General features: G+C 38.7%; 1 protein-coding gene and 1 long non-coding RNA gene across 3 annotated transcripts; one reads left to right on the plus strand and one right to left on the minus strand.

The window, feature by feature from the left end:
• Positions 1-167: 167 nt before the first annotated feature.
• ABHD17B (abhydrolase domain containing 17B, depalmitoylase) lies at positions 168-19,014 on the plus strand. 2 transcript variants are annotated; one of them, XM_035310316.1, is made up of 5 exons: positions 168-386; positions 5,221-5,427; positions 7,343-7,817; positions 16,442-16,621; positions 17,496-19,014. In XM_035310316.1, the coding sequence occupies exons 3-5, from the start codon at positions 7,351-7,353 to the stop codon at positions 17,713-17,715; spliced, it is 867 nt and encodes a 288-aa protein (XP_035166207.1). In that variant the 5' UTR covers positions 168-386; positions 5,221-5,427; positions 7,343-7,350; the 3' UTR covers positions 17,716-19,014. The 2 variants fall into 2 exon arrangements, with proteins under 2 accessions (XP_035166207.1, XP_035166206.1); XM_035310315.1 differs by lacking the exon at positions 5,221-5,427.
• On the minus strand, positions 3,616-5,231 carry LOC118156334. The gene is made up of 2 exons (XR_004746226.1): positions 5,142-5,231; positions 3,616-3,689 (listed from the first exon to the last, which is right to left on the minus strand). It is a non-coding gene; the product is annotated as an uncharacterized LOC118156334 (long non-coding RNA).
• Positions 19,015-19,315: the final 301 nt, after the last annotated feature.

The raw sequence follows: 19,315 nt of genomic DNA on the forward strand, positions 1-19,315 counted from the left end.
TCCTCTCCCATTGGTCAGAGCCGCCGTCTGTCACGTCCGATCGCCTGCGGCGATTCGCCGTCCGCTCTCCGCTCCCCGCCCACCCCCTCTCAGGAGGAGCCTCGGCGGCCGGGGGCCGCGCGGCCGGCGGCGCTCCCATTGGCTCTTCGCGCGGCTGGCCCCGCCCCCTTCCACCGCCCCCTCAGTGGTGCAGCCGCTCGGCGGGGCGACGGCGGCGCCGCTCTTTTAGGCCGCGCCGCTACCGGGGCAGGGGCCTCCGCCGGTACCGCGCCGCTGACGGACGGACGGTTGAGCCAGCCGCCGAGCCGTTACTCAGCCCAACCGACGCCCCCCCTCCTCCCGGCGGCGGTTGGGGCCGCCGGACAGGGCCTGAGGGTCCGCCGCAGGTACGCGAGGGGCGCCGGGGTGTCGGGGTGAGGCGGGGCGAGGCGAGGCGGGGGGGGGTGGGCGGCGCGGTGCCGCCCGGGGGGGGCGGCCCCCCCTCCCCCCCCCCCCCCCCCTCCAACTCCCCCCAGCCCCGCCGCCCGTCCGCGGGGCCCCGGCGGGCACCGGCTTCTCGCCGGTAGCAGGGCAGCTCCGTGGCGTTATGTAACCCGCCCTAATCCCGCGGTGGGGTCCGCCGGCGGTCCGCGGAGCCGTCGTTTCTCCCGTTGGTGAGCAGGAACGGCTGGGTCTTGCAGGCAGCGCCTCCAGTGTCCCGCTTCTCTTTCCGAGCCTGCCAGGAGGTTGTGAGGTACACTGAGCGACCGGCAGCGGCAGCAGGTCTCTGCGCTGCCATCCCGCAAGCCTGTCTTCCCGAGCCTGTGAGAACACTGAAACTTTCTGCTTTTCATCTCTTCTTTCTTCAAAGTCAGGCTGTTCCAAAGTGAAGCGTTGGTCTTGTCAGGCTGATCGATTTTTGTACAGGCTGTTACGCCCTTTGAGAAGTATATGAAAGCTTAAAGCATTACCTCCCTGTATTTTTTAGTATTTTTTCGTGTTATTATTTAAGAGACTTCCTATGTTCTTTTCTGGACCCACCACACGTACTTTCTTAATTATATTACTTTGTTTTATGTAGTACTTACTTGGATACTTATTTTACACTAAATACTTTGTTCCTTCAGCAGATGAGCTAGTATTCGTGCCCTTCTGTCCCACAACAATACGAGAGTTTCGGTAGTGGTTTGAACTCAAGATCTCACTGCATTATGTTCAGTGAACGTGTGAGGGGAAGTTACATTAAAGTTTCTTATTCCAGCAATGTATAATGAAAAATTATTATTTAGAAAACCAAAACCCCACAATATGAATATCTTTCCTGTTAGACAGTTAGAGCAACACTAAGATTTACAAACTGGCAACAGTATTTATGAGTTTGACTTTGTTCTTTTGAATAGTTCCTAGGTAATTTAATTTAAATACATGATTGGAATAATTTATGTTTAATGTAAATACAAGATTTCTAGATAAGTGATCACAAGGGCTGGGCTTTCAAGGCTAAGCTACTAATATGTAATGAAGTACTTAGAGATGTGAATAATAGAAATCACTCTGTTGTTATGATTTGCAGAGGGAGGAGGACAGGAATAATTGCTTATATGAAAGAACTACATTTGTGTTATCCTAGGAATCACAATATAAATATAAGTATTTGAGGTGTTCTTTCACATTAGATGAATTTTACCCCGTGTTCTGTCAGCCTTAATCATAAGGTTAATTGCTGAAGAATGGATTAAAACTACTGCCTGTAGGCAGTTTTAAATTTCGCATTTTGTATGTTACTTTTTTTTTTTTCATGAGAGAGTTAGATAAATTTGATATAAAATGATCTCTTTCTTTGAAATGCTGTCTCATGAAGGGTGGTTGATGCCACTTAGGTCTCCTTTGTTTCTTTGTCTTTCTTGGAGCAATAGCATAAGTTAATGCATTAGTATTTTTTCCTTTTTTTTTCTCCTACTTATATAAAGGAAAACACAAAATTCTGTACAGTTCTAAAGGATATATACAATTCTCATACTATATTCTTTTCCTTTTTAGTAATCGTATAAGGAACTGCATTTGAAGAACAGCACTGACATCTTTATTACTGTAATAACAAACAGAAGGTGAAATTGTTATGTTGTTAGGATGTGTTGATCTTTGCTTTGGAGATTCTGCTGTAATAAGGACAAAGTTTTACATCATACAAGCTCAAAAGGTGTTAGATTATAACCTAGCTATTCACTACGTATCTTAGAGCCCCATTAAAATTACTCATCTGTACTTGTGGAACTGTATGCTTGAGGTAATTTGTGGTGGGCGTTGTTTTTGCCCCAGTTTTAGTAACTGTGTAGATAAAAACAAAAGTCAAGCCTGTTCGTTATTAGACTGATTTTTTTAATTGGTATCACCTATGATAATTTGTTCATATTCCATACATTTTATTTTAAACTTAAAATAGACATTTTAGACTTAACTATTTGTCTCTTAATAAGACTATTGATCTGTAAGTGGGAAATTTGAACTGCTTTTACCAAGGTTCAGCAATGTTAATTGAAGATTTACTTATGACTCTTTAAAATTTTATCTTAATTTCTGTTTGGATAAGTCACTAGGAAATCATGTTATGTGTTTTCCCAGCCTTTCAATTAAAAAAAAAAAAGGAAAGAAAGAAAACCCCAAACTTTAAGTTTAATCCCTTCACTCAAGTATCTGAGCAGTATACCTTTTGAGGAAAGACAGTGTGTGTTTTACTTGAAGTAAAATTATGACATCTTGTGCATAACTACTAGGCTGAAATGCTGATTCAGTTGAACTTTTAAACAGTGATATCAGAATTACACTATGCACCCTGGGGACTCTCTCACATCCTGGTTCCATTCCAGATCCGGAGGTTAAGAACACACTCATGTGAATACAATGAATGACAAACCAGTTCCAGTATAATGAAAACGTTGTTTGCATTTAGCTGAAGGTATCCTCCTGAGGAAGTTCAGTAGGTGTTTTGTGACCGATTTGTTCGGTTAGTGATGCTAGGGATCTCCTGTGTTGTTTTTTTTCAGGTCTTCAAAGTGGAGAAAACAGCAAGTATTTCTTTCAAAGAAAATGTTGTTGCTAGGTGGACTTAGGTGGAAAATAACTTGGGAATAAGAATCTGTAGTTTCAATAAAGATAGTTCCCATTGGATTAAATGGATGTTATGTAAAGTCTACACTGCTGTCTGCTATAAGAGAGAAGTAATACTTAAGCCAGATTGTTCAGTATAAGTCTCTTGCCATATGTGGCAACAGCCAATTTTTAGTACATTTAAGCTATCTTGGGGCACAGTACCACCTCAGCTGAATAACTGCAGTTACTGCAGTAATGTGAATTCCGCAGGCCAGCTTCCAGTCTCTTGAAATGACTATGACAAATAGCAAATATTTTCTGAGTGAAATCATATTTGTAGTGTTGCTGGGCTGTTTATAGTTATAAATAATGTAAACGCCTGCTTTATTTTTTTTCTGATGAGTTGATTGGGAAGCTAGTAAGAAATTTTGTATCTATTATTTTATGCTAGAATAGAATGCAGTCAGCTATTCATAGAATCCTTTAGATTGGAAAAGTCCTCCCAGATCAACTGTCCTGGGCACAAGAGGTTTTTTTTTTTTTTTCCACTTAAGAAATTGTATTATCTAGCTTTGGCCTTCATCTTCTCTGAAAAGATAGGACAACTTAATTAATAGTTTCTGGTAGAATCATAGAATCATAGAATATCCTGAGTTGGAAGGGACCCTTAAGGATCATCAAGTCTAGCTCTTGACACCGCACAGGTCTACCCAAAAGTTCAGACCATGTGACTAAGTGCACAGTCCAATCTCTTCTTAAATTCAGACAGGCTCGGTGCAGTGACAACTTCCCTGGGGAGCCTGTTCCAGTGTGCAACCACCCTCTCTGTGAAGAACCCCCTCCTGATGTCATGCTTAAATTTCCCCTGCCTCAGCTTAACCCCGTTCCCGCGGGTCCTGTCACTGGTGTTAATGGAGAAAAGGTCTCCTGTCTCTCGACACCCCCTTACGAGGAAGTTGTAGACTGTGATGAGGTCTCCTCTCAGCCTCCTCTTCTCCAGGCTGAACAGGCCCAGTGACCTCAGCCGTTCTTCGTACGTCTTCCCCTCCAGGCCTATCACCATCTTCGTAGCCCTCCTCTGGACACTCTCCAACAGTTTCATGTCCTTTTTATACTGTGGTGCCCAGAACTGCACACAGTACTCGAGGTGAGGCCGCACCAGCGCAGAGTAGAGCGGGACAATCACCTCCCTTGACCTACTAGCGATGCCGTGCTTGATGCACCCCAGGACACGGTTGGCCCTCCTGGCTGCCAGGGCACACTGCTGGCTCATATTCAACTTGCTGTCTACCACGACACCCAGATCCCTCTCTTCTAGGCTGCTCTCCAGCGTCTCATTGCCCAGTCTGTACGTGCAGCCAGGGTTTCCCCGTCCCAGGTGCAGGACCCGGCACTTGCTCTTATTGAACTTCATACGGTTGGTGATTGCCCAGCTCTCCAACCTATCCAGATCCCTCTGCAAGGCCTTTCCACCCTCATTCGAGTCCACGACTCCTCCAAGTTTGGTGTCATCAGCAAACTTGCTCAAAATACCTTCTATTCCTACATCCAGATCGTTTATAAAAATATTGAAAAGTACCGGCCCTAAAATGGAGCCTTGAGGGACCCCACTAGTGACCGCCCGCCAGCCTGACGCAGCCCCATTTACCATAACCCTTTGGGCCCTGCCCGTTAGCCAATTGCTCACCCATTGTATGATGTTTTTATTTAGCTGTATGGTGGACATTTTGTCCAGTAGGATCCTATGGGAGACCGTGTAAAAAGCCTTGCTGAAGTCCAAAAAAATCACATCAGCTGGTTTCCCTTGGTCCACCATACAGGTGATCTTGTCATAAAAGGAAATCAAGTTAGTTAGGCAGGACCTACCCTTCACAAACCCATGCTGGCTGGGACCGATGACTGCTTTGTCCCCCAGATGCGCCTCAATAAGTTCGAGAACCATCTTCTCCATGATTTTACCAGGCACTGACGTGAGACTGACAGGCCTGTAATTGCAAGGGTCTTCTTTCTGACCCTTCTTGAAAATCGGCACAACATTTGCCAGCTTCCAGTCTACCGGGACCTAGTTCTACCTGGTAGAAATAGAAGAGTAATTAAATACTGGATCATGGATGGTACTTGGAAAAGAATAATCCTGTTGAGGTATTACAGCAGTTTCTCTAGGCTGTGAACGTGAACTTTCTGATTAGAGGTGAAAAAAGTGTCTTTTAGTGCTTACAACTGTAAGAGACATAAAGCAGGAAAAAACTCTGGGGCTGCTCTTTTGCATAAGACGGTCTAAGCCTTTTGAGAATCCCTGGACCTCTTCAGTAGATGTCTTCCACTTGTCCTGTCTTGCAGATTGAAATTAATGTCCAGATAATCTCACTTGAAAGGGAACAGATAAGCTGTTACAAGTTTGAGTGACTGCTTTTGCAGATTGCATAAATACATGAGGCTGTTATTTCTTTAACTGGCAAGTCATTTACTCAGGATTTGTTACTTGAGAGACAATCTGCCTTTTTATGGGAGGCAGTGGCCCCTCTCTGCTGTCTCCTGTAAATTGGTAGTGTTGGCCACCCTTGTCTAAATCTCTGATTTCCCTCTGTTTTGCAGAAAACCAGAGGCTTGGAATGAAAACACTTGACTCTACCACTTAAGGCAAATAAACTTTTTTATGCCTTACAAAGGGCAGTGGCATTCCAAGAATGCTCATATTGCATATTAGGCTGTATTGCTGTGTTTGTTTACTACTCTGTATTTTACGTGGCATTTATGGAGCAGTATACAGTTAAACTATACTAAAAGGAATAGACCATTCACACATCCAAAATAAGGCTAATTGCTCAGTAATCTGTATTGAAAGGTTCTTACAGTAGTGCTCTATAAAGCTTTTCAAAAGAGAAGCATGCAGGCATGAAGACTGCTTATATAGAAGTCAGAGAACAAACTTTGAAATGTAATTTCAATATTGCCAGATACTGTAGTTAGCAGAAAGATTTTATTTTTGGTTTCCACAAGTATTTCTGAAACTGTATAGGAACATGGACATCAGAAGCTAACTTTTGTTGTTGTTGTTCCTGTTTTTATGTTTGGATCTAGCAGTTGAAACTGGTACTTGAAACTCTGAGTGTTCCTGTTTGCATGACCTAGTAGGAACTGAGCATGAGATGTGTGGTAGAGTTGGAATGGAAACGTGGAAAAATTTTGTTTGTTTTTTTAAGTTCAGATGAAACATCAGATGCCTTCACACCAGGAAAGTAAATACTTATCATAGGTGTGCTGGTGTCCAGCATGGTTATTGGCAGATTACATCATCCCTCTTACCTCTGAGGAAAAAGTACTGTCACAACCAAGGATTCTTTTCTTCTTTCTTCTCCCTGTTGTAAACTCAGTGGTTGTTTTCCATGGCAGCTGTGTCTTTAACTACCTTGCTTTAGGTCTGTGTGTTTACTTTTTTGTTCTTTTTCAACCTCCCTTCCATCCCTACTCAGTTAGTTAGTATAGACTACATAGATTTGCCAAGTATCTGTGTTAGAGCATTTAGTTTGGAGTGTTTTTGCTAAAGCATAGAATAAAAGCAGTTGTATCATTCAGATGAATAATATAATCCCAATTCCTATGTGCAAGAAGGGAAAACTTAGCCAATAATTTATTTGAACGGCTTGGAAACATTGGTGTCAGCCAGCCTGTAGAGCTAGGTTGAATTTTAGTGGACTGAAAGTCTGAGTGCTTACTATACAGGTAGAAGCATCTAATTTTCCTCCTAAAGTTTTGGCTTTCATGTTCCTTTTCTACTGCTGATATTACCTGCAGGAGCCCATAACTCGTCATGACAGTATATTCTCAGCATTTGGTCTTGGCTATAGAGACCTGCATGGTCTTAGTATCCTGCAAACACTGGAATGTATTTTAATTGTTCTTTCTAACAAATATTTGTCAATGGGATGAATTATTCTGTTATTGCCTGAAGGTGAGGGACTTCATTTCCTCAAAAGAAACTCTAAAACTCATGCATGTTCTTGCCCTGGGTAATCATATTTTAGCTTTAATATCTGGCTGGGGTTTAGAGTTACCATTCTTATTTAACAATATGCACATTCTAAAGTAGCTAATATTATCAAATAAGCTATTGCGTAGAAATTTTCTCACATATCTAAATCTGTGCTGTTTAAATATTTCCACTAAAATTGTGTTATTTTCATGAGAGGTTAAGTTTACATTTTCAATTACTTTTTTCTTTTTATACAGAATTATAACTAGAAACTGATACAACTCTCTCTTCCTCTTTCAGACTAGAAGATGAATAATCTTTCCTTTAGTGAACTGTGTTGCCTCTTCTGTTGTCCACCATGCCCAGGGAAAATCGCCTCCAAATTGGCATTCTTACCTCCTGATCCCACGTACACACTGATGTGCGATGAAAGTGGTAGTCGCTGGACTTTGCATCTCTCAGAGCGAGCAGACTGGCAATATTCTTCGAGAGAAAAAGATGCCATTGAGTGTTTCATGACTAGAACAAGTAAGGGTAACAGGATTGCCTGTATGTTTGTGCGTTGCTCACCTAATGCCAAGTATACTTTGCTCTTCTCGCATGGAAATGCTGTTGACTTAGGTCAGATGAGCAGCTTTTACATAGGACTGGGTTCACGGATTAATTGCAACATATTTTCATATGATTATTCTGGATATGGTGCAAGTTCTGGGAAGCCAACAGAGAAGAATCTGTATGCTGACATTGATGCTGCTTGGGTGGCTCTTAGGACAAGGTAAGATATTAGTTGCCATGTTTATTTTCTAGCACTCTTTCTTAATGGTTGTACTTAATCTGCCTTGGTAGTTTAAACAGAAATGCTTTATTGGATAATTTAATGGATTTATATCAAAGCTGATTGGTAGTGTCTTATACCAAAGTCGTTGCCCGTATTGAGCAGGATTGGTATACAGTGTTGATATACTACAGAGTGACATGGGGTGAAATTTAACAAGATACCATTCAGCCTTACTTGAATAATTAGAAGATAGCATTTATTATCATAGTTTGGGATCTCCTTAGCAGGAAATCTTAGAAGAGAAGAAAAACCTGTAATAATCTTCCCAGTAACAGAGCCACTGGTATGACATGGGTGATAGAAAACACTTTTTTTTTTCTGATATGTAAAGGTCTTTATGGTGGTCTGACCCCATTTGTTTCAGAATTCAGTCTAGCAGCTACAGCCTTTCCAAAAGATATAAAGCTACCATAGCAAAATATGATGTCTGAGAGAATTTGTAATCGATCTGCATAAATACCTTTTAGTGGGAACAAAAAAACAGGAAGTTGATCAGTGCTGTTAGCTCAAATAAATTCAAGAAAAAAATCTGAGCTGTAAGGATGTTGTTTCCAAAGTTTCCGTGTTTTAAGCCTCTCCTTTTAGGGAGGTAAAGTAGTAAGACAAAATACTGTGGATGTATTCTCTAATTATAGTTAGGAGTCCCAGGTATCAAGTAAGTGCAGCACTGAATGTCTGCTGCTTAAATTTAAGAGCATTTTCTAACCATGGTTTGTTCAGTTTAAAGCAAAACTCTTATTGTGTTGTGAGTACCCAAGTGACAAAAAAATACTTTGTAATGATCACCAAAAAGAATCCCATTATATTGTGTATTTAGCACCAGAGAGCTGTGGAAAAACTGAATTCAATGTAGTGAAGCTTGTTATAGTTCAGTCATCACAACTTGATCATACTGTTTAATAATAAAATATCAGGGGTATAACTTAGGGAAGTGTAGATTCTGTAAATCCTGTGAATTGGTAGTTGTCATGGTGAATTTAAAACTCAATTTAATAATAACTATTGCCCTATTATTTTGGAGGGGTTTATCCCTTTTTTCAGAGTTCTAAGTAGTTATTTTCTCTTGCATTTCTTTTACTTTATGGAAGGTAATTTTAATGTAATTCTTTCTGTTAGAAGTGTATTTCATTCATAGATTAAAGTAGAAGGAACACTTACCATAAACCTCATACAAACAGGATGGCTATTCAGCCTTGTATTCTAAAACATCCGTATTGTGTTATCATATTAGTTTTTGGTATTTCTTTTTATTGTAGAGGAATGTTGAGACTTAACTAGACATCTGTTTGATAAGCCAAGAGCTGCAACAGGTGCTCTGGTGACTCATCTGTAGTTGATGGGTGATCTGGAAGACAGCCACTTGGTGAAATACCCAGTAGCAATGACCAAAATATAATGTGGTCTGTGGACAATGTTGAAGATGGTCTGAATTGTTCAAATTGTATTGGAAAAATGGAGACCTAGATGATGAAACTTAATCATTTGCTTTGACAGTTTCTAGGGTCTTTTTTTTATAATTGGTAATGATTGTCTCCATCTCCATTCTTGCCCTTCTCCATTCACCCCTTCATCCCCTAATAATTTTTGCATGAAAACATAAGAGGAAATGTGATAGCAAGTTGAATTCTCCCCTCCATCCGTAACCCATGGTATATCTTCTCTAATCAACTAAGATTAAGGTTCATAATAATATCCCATCTGAATATATCCTTTGTTGAACAGCCATTGAGGGAATATGTCTCTAAATACATACTCTATTTGCTTTTCCATCTTCTGTTTGGGAATGACCTCACCTCAAGCTTATTTGCTGCCTGTGTTTTTTTTTCTATGCCTAAACTTCTTGTACTAACCCCCCTGTAGAAATATATAGGGTGTCTAAAGCTTGGATTGGTCTGCCTAATTTCCATTCATTAAAAAGTGGTTGGTAATACTAGTTTCCACTGTGCTGCTTTCAACAACTTTCCTATTGGTAGTCCTGGTCTTGCTGTTGTATTTGAATGGAGCAGGACAAATTTCAGCACACGACTCTGGACATACTGTCTCATAGAGGATGGTTACCTTTCCATGGTATTCTCTTAAGCCCTGAGATGGTGCTCAGCTGCACTAAAATACTTGATGAATATCTGGACCAGATACCTCTGAGCATTAGCTGTGACATTGATTCACTTTTCTAGTGTAGCCAGTTTTGTCAGTGTTGCTCTGGCATGGTCTTCAATGTTTTATGAAGTTCGTGTTCTTTAAAAACAAATTACTCTATGGATTGTTTGTAGGATAGATGTAAGTATAGCTGTAATTCCTTTGAAATTCATGTTGATAGGAAGAGAGAGGAAGGGATCCTGAACTTACAGTGTCTCACAGATCATATGGTGCGACAAAAAAGGGAATGAAGAATTTGTCTGCTGGAGGTTGATCACAGCCACCCACAGCTCCCTCCATTATCTTTTGTGAGAAATGGGATCACAGAACCCAGCATTAAAAGGTGTTTCTGGGCTTATTGAAATGTTCACGTGGCTGTCATTTCTACAGTTAATGCAGATTCTTGTGGTAGAGACATGTTAGTGTTAAGTTGTATCTTGGAATAACAGTCCTGATTGTCCCTCCTGTAAACTGGCACAACGTCCCTGTGGTGATTGAACATAAGCTGGAAATAGTCTGTGAAGTAATATTCAGGGTGATGCTAAGATTACTACAAAATCGTTTAGTTAAAAGTGGTTGCTGTAAGGGAATATGAATGTCGTCATTCTTGTAGGTGAATATGGAGAGCTATTTTGGCAACATATCTGAAGAGGAAAACAGCAGATGCAAATTCTGAATTGTCCTTATTCCTTACCTGCCCTCAGTGTTTTAATAGCACTCAATAGCTATACCTGTGAATGCTGACTGTGGAAGATGGCAAGGTGATTCATTGGCATCGTGTTTGGGAAAGATACATGCTGTTACATATTCATATGCATGGCACTGTGTAAAAGCTGCAAGTGAGGACATTCTTTTTCAGACTGTCATAGCTACAAAGTGTTGAAATTCCAGTAGTCATTCTGGGATACGCCTATTTTCTGCTGCCCTGGACTCTGAAGGCCTTTGATGACACCCTAGGAAGGGTGGAAAGGTTTAACAAGCCTCAGGCAAATGCAGGGCAAGTGGTGCTCATTCAGAAATCTGAAGAGTTGCCAGAGTAGTCTCATGGCCAGATTTAACTTTGAGAAGCCAAGCAGCCTTGCCATTGTTGCTTAACATGGGCTGCACAATATTTGAAAAACTGAAGGATCTCACTCAAGCTGATGTGTCAAAGTGGCAGAACTTCTACAGTATGAGCATAATTTGAATCTGTTTTGATGTTGGCTGAATCTGTTTTGAGAGTTCACAGATTACATTGTTCATTTAAAAGTAGCTTTTTTTAAATGCTAGTAGATGGGGTATTGCTTTCTGGTGCCTAAACTTTCAATTAGTAGGGAAAAGTAGCCTCAATTTATTGTGAAAAGAAATTTTGCCAATAAAACAAATGTACCAGCAGCACTGTGAGGTTTAAGGAAGTCCAAACCATCATGGAAGAGGCAAAGGATGTGTGGCTTGTTGATTACTACATGCGTGGTTAATGGATGTGCCCCTCTTAAAACATTCATTCTTCCTTTCTGACAACGTTGCATGTTGTATACACAAAAGGGTGCATCTGAACTGTAAGCAACATTCCAGGCCATGAATAAAATTCACGCGATAGTTAAAGGTGTGGAAGATGTTTGTCCTTCATGTTCTACAATTTGCAGCTGTAATTTCATGTGTTATATGAATGATGACAAAAGGTTCTGAAATGTGCATCTAAAACTCCCTCAGGATGTTCCTCTTTATTCCCTGTGCCCCAAGCACTGCTGTCAGTTGGTTGAATCTGTGTGTTGCAATAGCTTCACAACAGTAGCTTCTTTAGAGCATCTATTGCACCTCTTCAGTTGTATGAATCTGAGAGAAACTATTAAAGATCTACCCTTTTAAGGTAGATTGTACTGACACCTTATTTTATATTGTAAAGGGACCAAGTCTTCTAGATGAACAGACATAGTTTGAGGTAATAAGACAAACTGCTTTCTGTCTCCATCAGATCTATCAAAGGCAAAATGGCAGGCACTCTAAGGGCCCACAAACCATACTACGGTAATTTCAGCTGGATTGTTAAAGGTAACTGAAGTCTTAAAAAAAAAGGACAAAAAAAAATCACTACAGCCAGTCATGCCTTTTGCAGTTCTCATGTGATGGCAATATTTATATTCAATAAAAAGGAAAATAATAAGTGACAGTTTGTTGCTAAGACAGGTGTAGAAAAGGTCTTATTTACAGAGACAAAAATGTAAAGGAAATGGAAAAGGAGTTTCTGCTACAGCCCATTGTGAAGGTAGTCACAAAGGAGAAAGGAATATTTGTGTGCAGTTTAGTACAAGAGAAGAATACTAGTTCTTCTTTCCCTGCCAGAAGATGAAAAGATCAAGAAGGAGTGTTTAGAGTTGCCTCTGATCAGCATATGTAGGCTCCCAGGAGAGATCACAGGCTTTATCAGTTGGCCTTGTGTTAGCTTGGGTGCTAATTCTTGGGAGCGGTGTGATGGTACAGTTATGGTGGTGTTTTGGCTTGCTCTTCCCTCTACCCCTCCTGTGTCGTATCAGTTCTTGTCTGACCCTAAAGACAGCACAAAGGAGCCAAAAAGTAGCTGCCCTCTACTCACAGAAGGGATTGCTTCCTAAACCAGCTGGGACAGCCCAGGGGGCACACCACGTGGCTGAAGATACAAATAGGAAAATGGTACTGTCCTGTACTCTTTGGCAGTATCTTAGTTTAGTAGTGACGTTAACCTGTGCCTTTAATGTGGTGATTGCACAGAAGTTTGAGTACTTAGACTCTGTGTGAATGCTAGCATACTTTTGTCAGCAGAGGTTTACTTTTACATTTTACATTAACTTGAAGAGCAGTACTTACATGTTTTCCATGCAGGTAAACCCTTAGGTGCGTAAACATAAAGAAAGGATGAATCAGATGTTGAAAGGAATTGAAATCTCAGTTACTGTGGGAAAGAGAAAAATGTTGTAGGCAGACTGCTGAAAATGTCTGAATTTTATGTCAGATTCAGTCCAGAGTAAATTGTCCCTGAGGAATACTGCTTTCTCTAAAATGCGAATCTGTGCACACCTACTTTCAGGGTTTTGTTCCAAGGACCGTTAAGGTGATCATGGCTAAAAATCCCCACATTACTGCCAACAGCAAAACAGTGAAGGTCTGACTATTCTGGCAGAATTTTTCTAAGATTACCTGAACAGTCAGTAGTGTTATTGATTTGATTCATTATTAATCTGATCAATGTAATGGTCTTTCAAAGGTGCCAACAGTTTTCACAGTATATCTTTGAGCTCTTGGCACCTGAACAGGTGTTTACAGGAGACAGCCCTATCACTTTGCCCTTTTTAAGGATGGACGGTAATTGTAAGGCTTTGTTTAAGAGAGAAGTGTTACTGTCACTTTTTCTTGATCTGACACTTCCCAATTTGGGAAACCAGGCAAAATTTTCAATTCATAATTCATAGTAATAACAGAACTATTGAATTAGTTAAATTAATAATCAAAAATTAGTTGCCTGGTCTCTCAAGTTTAGGACTTGGTCAATTACTAATTTTCTCTGAAATATCTTGGAATTTACCTGCTACAGGACTGCCAAAGGAGAAGTAGATTAATTCTATGAATAAAGAATTTGCCAGCAGCTATCTTTTCTGAGAATTCTTCAATTTCAGGCTAGGAAGTGATACTTCTGAGAGTGGTTGAGGGATGCTTGGACTCTCCCTCTTTCCTCAACTTTTCAGAAGCCTTTGCAAGGTGGTAAAAGAGGAAGCTGAAGACACAGATACTACAGACACTGTTCTTTGGATCCCAGGGGTTTTTGGTGGTTGTTGTTTTGTGTGTCTGTGTTTTTTTTGTTTGTTTTTCCCCAAGCCAGAATATTCAAAAGTCTGACAGCTTTGAACCACCTCCATGCTGATAGGTTTCACTGGCTTTGTTTCCAGATTGTGAAACAAATAGTTTCTGAGAGATGCTGTGAAGGCAGTTTGACTGGCTGTGGTAGAGAAAGCATTTATTGTATTTACATGAAGGTAAACCTATTCACAGATTACTTCTTGTAGCTACTATTTGGATCTATATCCTTCAGCCTAAGGTTAGGTGAAAATAAAGGGAAGAATAAAGACATTGGAGAATATATGCTTCAAAATGTACTTTTATGTTTTGCTTTAAAATTCTGTGCAGTGGTCTGCATGTTCTAAAATTTGATACTTGAGGAAAAGTGTGATCACTTTCAGTGTTTTTTGAGAACTGTTGTCACAATGTGCTGCACAAACTCAATGTCATACTAATGATGCGATGCCTGATTGCATTCATACTTATGATGTATTTGAGTTCAGATTGTAAGAAATGAAATACAGTGTGAAATACTGTATTTTCAGAGTGCACAAATGTGATGAATTAGAGCTGTTGTAACAGTTTTCAGGTGTATCAGAAGAGATAAAGAAATAGTGAGAGCTGCAGCTTGTTTAGGTTTCAAAGCATTAATTCATTGTTTTGTAGTATGTGTTGGAATTTTGAGAAAGTCTTCATTAATCAGAATGTTTGAATTTTTTGTGTGCTCTACGAACTGTTTTGAGCAGATGGTTTGCTATTAATGTCAGGCTGATGATTGAGTCTTAGTGTTTCAGAACTCTTAATCATTAGCAGTGTTCCATAGAAAGAGTTACTAGGGTAATCAGCAAATTAAGTAGTCATGGTATAGATGGAGTCTATGGATGTTTGTGATGATACTTTTACAAGTTTTGTATTTCATTCTTGCAGAACACTAATTATTATTTATTTAAATTTTAAGTTGTGAGTAGTGAGGCTTTTAGCCTTAACTTAGAAAGCTTATGGAGTGCCTAATGAGTTTTGAGGTGCTAATGATTTTTGCATTGTTGCAATGCTTAGATGTAGTTTTGTTTTTCTTGATCTAGACTTTCTAGATTATCTGTTTATAGTCAGTGTGTTACCTCTTGAAATAATACATAACAGTCTGTATTGCAGATGTAACACAAAGCATGTTTTCTGGCTTATTGAAAAGTACTTGCAGATTTTTTTTTTCTTGGTAATTTGAATGTTTTGGTACATGTCAGAAAGAAACATCCTTTTTTCTCTAATATTCTTGGGTTTGAGACTTTTTAGACCTTTATTTATGTAGTACTGTATGGTTACTATACAGATGTCCATATTTATAAAATATTGGAAACTTTTTCATTAATTCAATTTTTCTGTCTTTTCTGGGTGTATGCAAATAAGCTAGTTTGAGAATTCTGTGGGTATGGGTGTGCTCATTTGATACAGTTCTCCTGGCTTTGGCAGAAAAGATGCATACATTTATTGTAGAAGAGGTGATGATTGTACTTAACTTCCTTAACTGAAAACAACTGGTTGTCAGTCCTTTTAGGAGTTTTGTCAGTTGGCAGATATTAAACTTAATGTATGCTAGTACATAATATTGTTAGTCTAGTCTAGTGTAAATCAACTAAACAGGCTTCTGATAATACGTGAGAACAATGTTTGATTATTTTATATTTTTGAGTGCAGTTTGGTATCTTTCTATCTAAATTACACACTTTCCTAAATACATTTAAACAAAGGTATCCAGATAGACACACTTCTCCAGTCTCAATCTGTACTAAAAGGACTTGCTGGTATATATCAGTGTATCAGTAGTTCATGTCTGCCTTGAGCGCTGTCCTTGCTGGCACAACCATCTGCTTATAGACCTTTCCAGTACCATGGTGTTACTTGGCAATCGAGACATCTTTGTATCCACACTAGTGCAGAAAGGTGTTTTAGATTTGACTTGAGTGGGTGCTAATTAGATGTTGTACGACTCTTTGGTCAACCTCAGTTACAGAAGAAATAAAGGTTTTCATCTTACCAGGAGGGGAGGCTGACTTTAACTTTGTAGTGCTTGTTGAATTGTATTAATTGTGAGTTAGCTTAGGTATTTCCTCTGCTAACCTGCCTGTCAAATCGTGATGAGGGAAGTATCTCAGCTGTTACAGAGAACATGTAATGTTTTGGCCATTGTCTGTATGGGCATGTATTTCCCATGAAATTGCTGAGTACTATTACTAGCTTGCAATTTTTAGCAGATATCAGAACAGTAAAGCCAAACACATTTTTGCAGGTTTGACTATCATCTACTTGAAGATACAGAGTTAAACATGGCTGTAATCAGTTTTCTGTTGTAGCTTGACTGGAGGTAGCAATAAAGATACTCAACTTGCAACTGCATTCACAAGTCTTTATGTAAAAAGCAAAAACATCTTTCAGCATCATTCAGGCTAAAAATGTGCTTTAAATGCAAAATAAGTCTTCCTTTTAAAGTCAGAAATATTTGAAAAGGTACTTGCTTGCTCTTGTACCAGCACCTATTTAATCCTTTTTAGGAAACTTTAATGTACAATGATTTGCTTATTTGTGTGCTTTTGTCTACTTCATTCTAAATGCTGTTTTTGTTAATACTTTTGGTCTTTTAGGTACGGAATCCGCCCTGAAAATGTGATTATATATGGCCAAAGTATAGGAACAGTACCATCTGTGGATCTTGCTGCTAGGTATGAAAGTGCTGCTGTAATTCTTCATTCTCCACTGACCTCAGGAATGCGAGTAGCTTTTCCTGATACAAAGAAGACATATTGCTTTGATGCATTCCCAAAGTAAGTCGTGGGATTTTTTTTCTGCATGCATTTTTTTCTATTACAGAAGTTTTATACTAGGAAAACAGGTATTATGACATTCTCAGGATTTTCTTTCAAAGACTTAAAAATAAATCAGAGTGAGTAACAACAATGAAAAATGTTTGATTTGAAGGTGTTTCCAGAACTTTGTATATCGTCTTGGTTTTCCTCACCTCCAATCATTGCAATGGGTATCCGTAAAAGGAGTGATTAGTTTTTCTGTGTATGTGACCTCTAATATCGCTAATACTAACAAGCATTCTCTTCCAGTGAGTTGTTAATCTGACTCTAAAGTCTTTTGCATGTGTTTCAATAAGTAGTAGAGACAGGAAAAAATAAGTAGGCCTTAACTGAAGAAAATTCATGCCATTTATTTCAGAACTGTGGCACTAGTTGACCATTATGGACTAGTACACTTGGCTCAAAGAATACCTTGAATTTTGAACAGTAACTTGAGCCTTCCTACATATTTAAACATTAGAAGCCAAAATTCTTTCTGTTCTGGCAAGCATGCTTTTTATTGGAAAAACTCTGAAGTAGTATTTTCATTAGTTCAATGACTACCTTTATTGATGTTAAAAATCGATGAATACCACTTTTAGATGGATTGCTCTGTTGTTTGATCCTAATAGTTTTCACAAGTATTTTTCCTTTCTGTGTAGTTTTACATGTGCTAATGTAACTGTTCTTGGGAGTTGATAATTTTTTTTTAAAGTTTCTGATAATTTAAACAGCTTTAAAATTAAATAGTCAAAACTACAATGTGTAATTAAAATGTGAATATGAGTCTCTGGTCCTTGAAGAAGACTTAATACAACTGATTACATTCATAGATACAATCTTTTTCTTACAGCATTGACAAAATTTCTAAAATAACATCTCCTGTGTTAATTATCCATGGGACTGAAGATGAAGTAATTGACTTTTCACATGGCCTAGCATTATTTGAACGTTGCCAGAGACCTGTAGAACCACTGTGGGTAGAAGGAGCGGGCCATAACGATGTGGAACTCTATGGACAGTACCTTGAAAGATTAAAACAGTTTGTGTCACAGGAACTGGTGAACTTGTAATTTTCTTTGTATATTTACATGCTTTTCAATTTCACTGCAGAACTGTACCCCTTTATACATACATAACATAAAACCTGAAGGTTGTGTTTTCAAATCGTGTTGGTTGCCTTCATGAAATGTACAGGTAATGATTTGTCAACATAATTAATGAAGGTTTTAATGCCAGTATTATAAACTGGAATTACATGATCATACAGTCAGGTTTGGCAGTTCATACTACTTTGTGTGAGGCTTTTCTTTTTAGATGTACAAAAAAAATCACAAGGAGTACTGTATGAAATTTTAATTATATAAAATCAAATGCTGTAAAAGTGTTGCCAAATGCTTTAGCATATTAAAAACAAGTTTATAAATATTTTTTAAACATCTCAAAACATACTGTGACTTATTCTATTGCACAGGTGTAAATTAAAAACCAGACTTCTAAGCAGTTGTCCTGTAAAAATGCAATAGCCATGAAATTTGAGCAATTACTCATGTATGTAATAAGAACAAACAGTCACTGGAAATAACCTGTGCCCTGTTATGGAGGGAGGGGATCAAAATAGGTCTCTTTGCATATATTTCATATCTTTTGTGGTTAGTTAAACTTTAGTTGTTTTGTTTTCTTTGTGTGCTTTTTTTTAACCTGAAAAGTACAAATTTGCCCATGCATCTTCTCAGCAGTCCTAATCTTGCCAAAATAATATCACAAGTTACCATTGTAACAAAATAAATATCATTCACGTGATTGCTATGGAGGCCACTAAGTACTACTTTGAAACCATTAAGGCTTTAAGAACCTAGGAAGCTTTGTGAGCAATGTAGTTTTAAACATCGATTGGTTAGAGATGCAATATTTCAATAGAACCTGAAAGTCTATTTAACTTTGTAGTAAACAATTTGCAAGTTTGCAATAGTCTGTTCAGACCTACTTTTGGATGTTTAGTGTAAAATTATTTTTTTCTTTGAGTATTGTATAAAAATCTTACTAATTGCTCCTGGACAGGATGGGAGGAGGGACAAGAAGCGACTGTTCACATTTTTCTATTACTTCATATTAAATAAACTTTGTAAGTTGCCTTTCCCTTGAATGCATTTTGCTTGAATAAAACTATGAAAAAATAATGCCATGTAGCCTATTTGTAAACAAAGTAATACTCTGACGATACACACTGTGCTTCTAATTTAAAGGCCTTATGTAGTTTAATTGTTCTACTTGTTTTGTGATTGAGACTATTGTATAATTAAATGTAGCATCAAATATTGTGAAAACTTTGTTTTGGTTATGTTGATTAACAGTAAAAAATATTCCACACACTTGCTGTTCATTTCTTTTTTTTTAAGAAATAGCAATGGTTGATGGTGATAAAATAAGCATCTCCATATTTACTCCAAGAAATCTGAGAACTAAAACAGTAATCCACTGTTAATAATATTGGCACATTTCTTTTATCAGCATCTACTGTTCTGATCACCTTCCTACTCCCATGCATTGTCTTATTTTCTGCTGTCAGCTGTACAACATACAGCTTTTGTGCTGCAGGACTTCTTTATATACATTCTTCTATAATGACTAAGTTTAATTTTGAAATTTTCAGTGTCTTCTCTTGTGCTGTCT

Source organism: Oxyura jamaicensis, chromosome Z (genome assembly GCF_011077185.1).
Source record: "Oxyura jamaicensis isolate SHBP4307 breed ruddy duck chromosome Z, BPBGC_Ojam_1.0, whole genome shotgun sequence".
In the NCBI taxonomy this organism is placed as follows: domain Eukaryota; kingdom Metazoa; phylum Chordata; class Aves; order Anseriformes; family Anatidae; genus Oxyura; species Oxyura jamaicensis.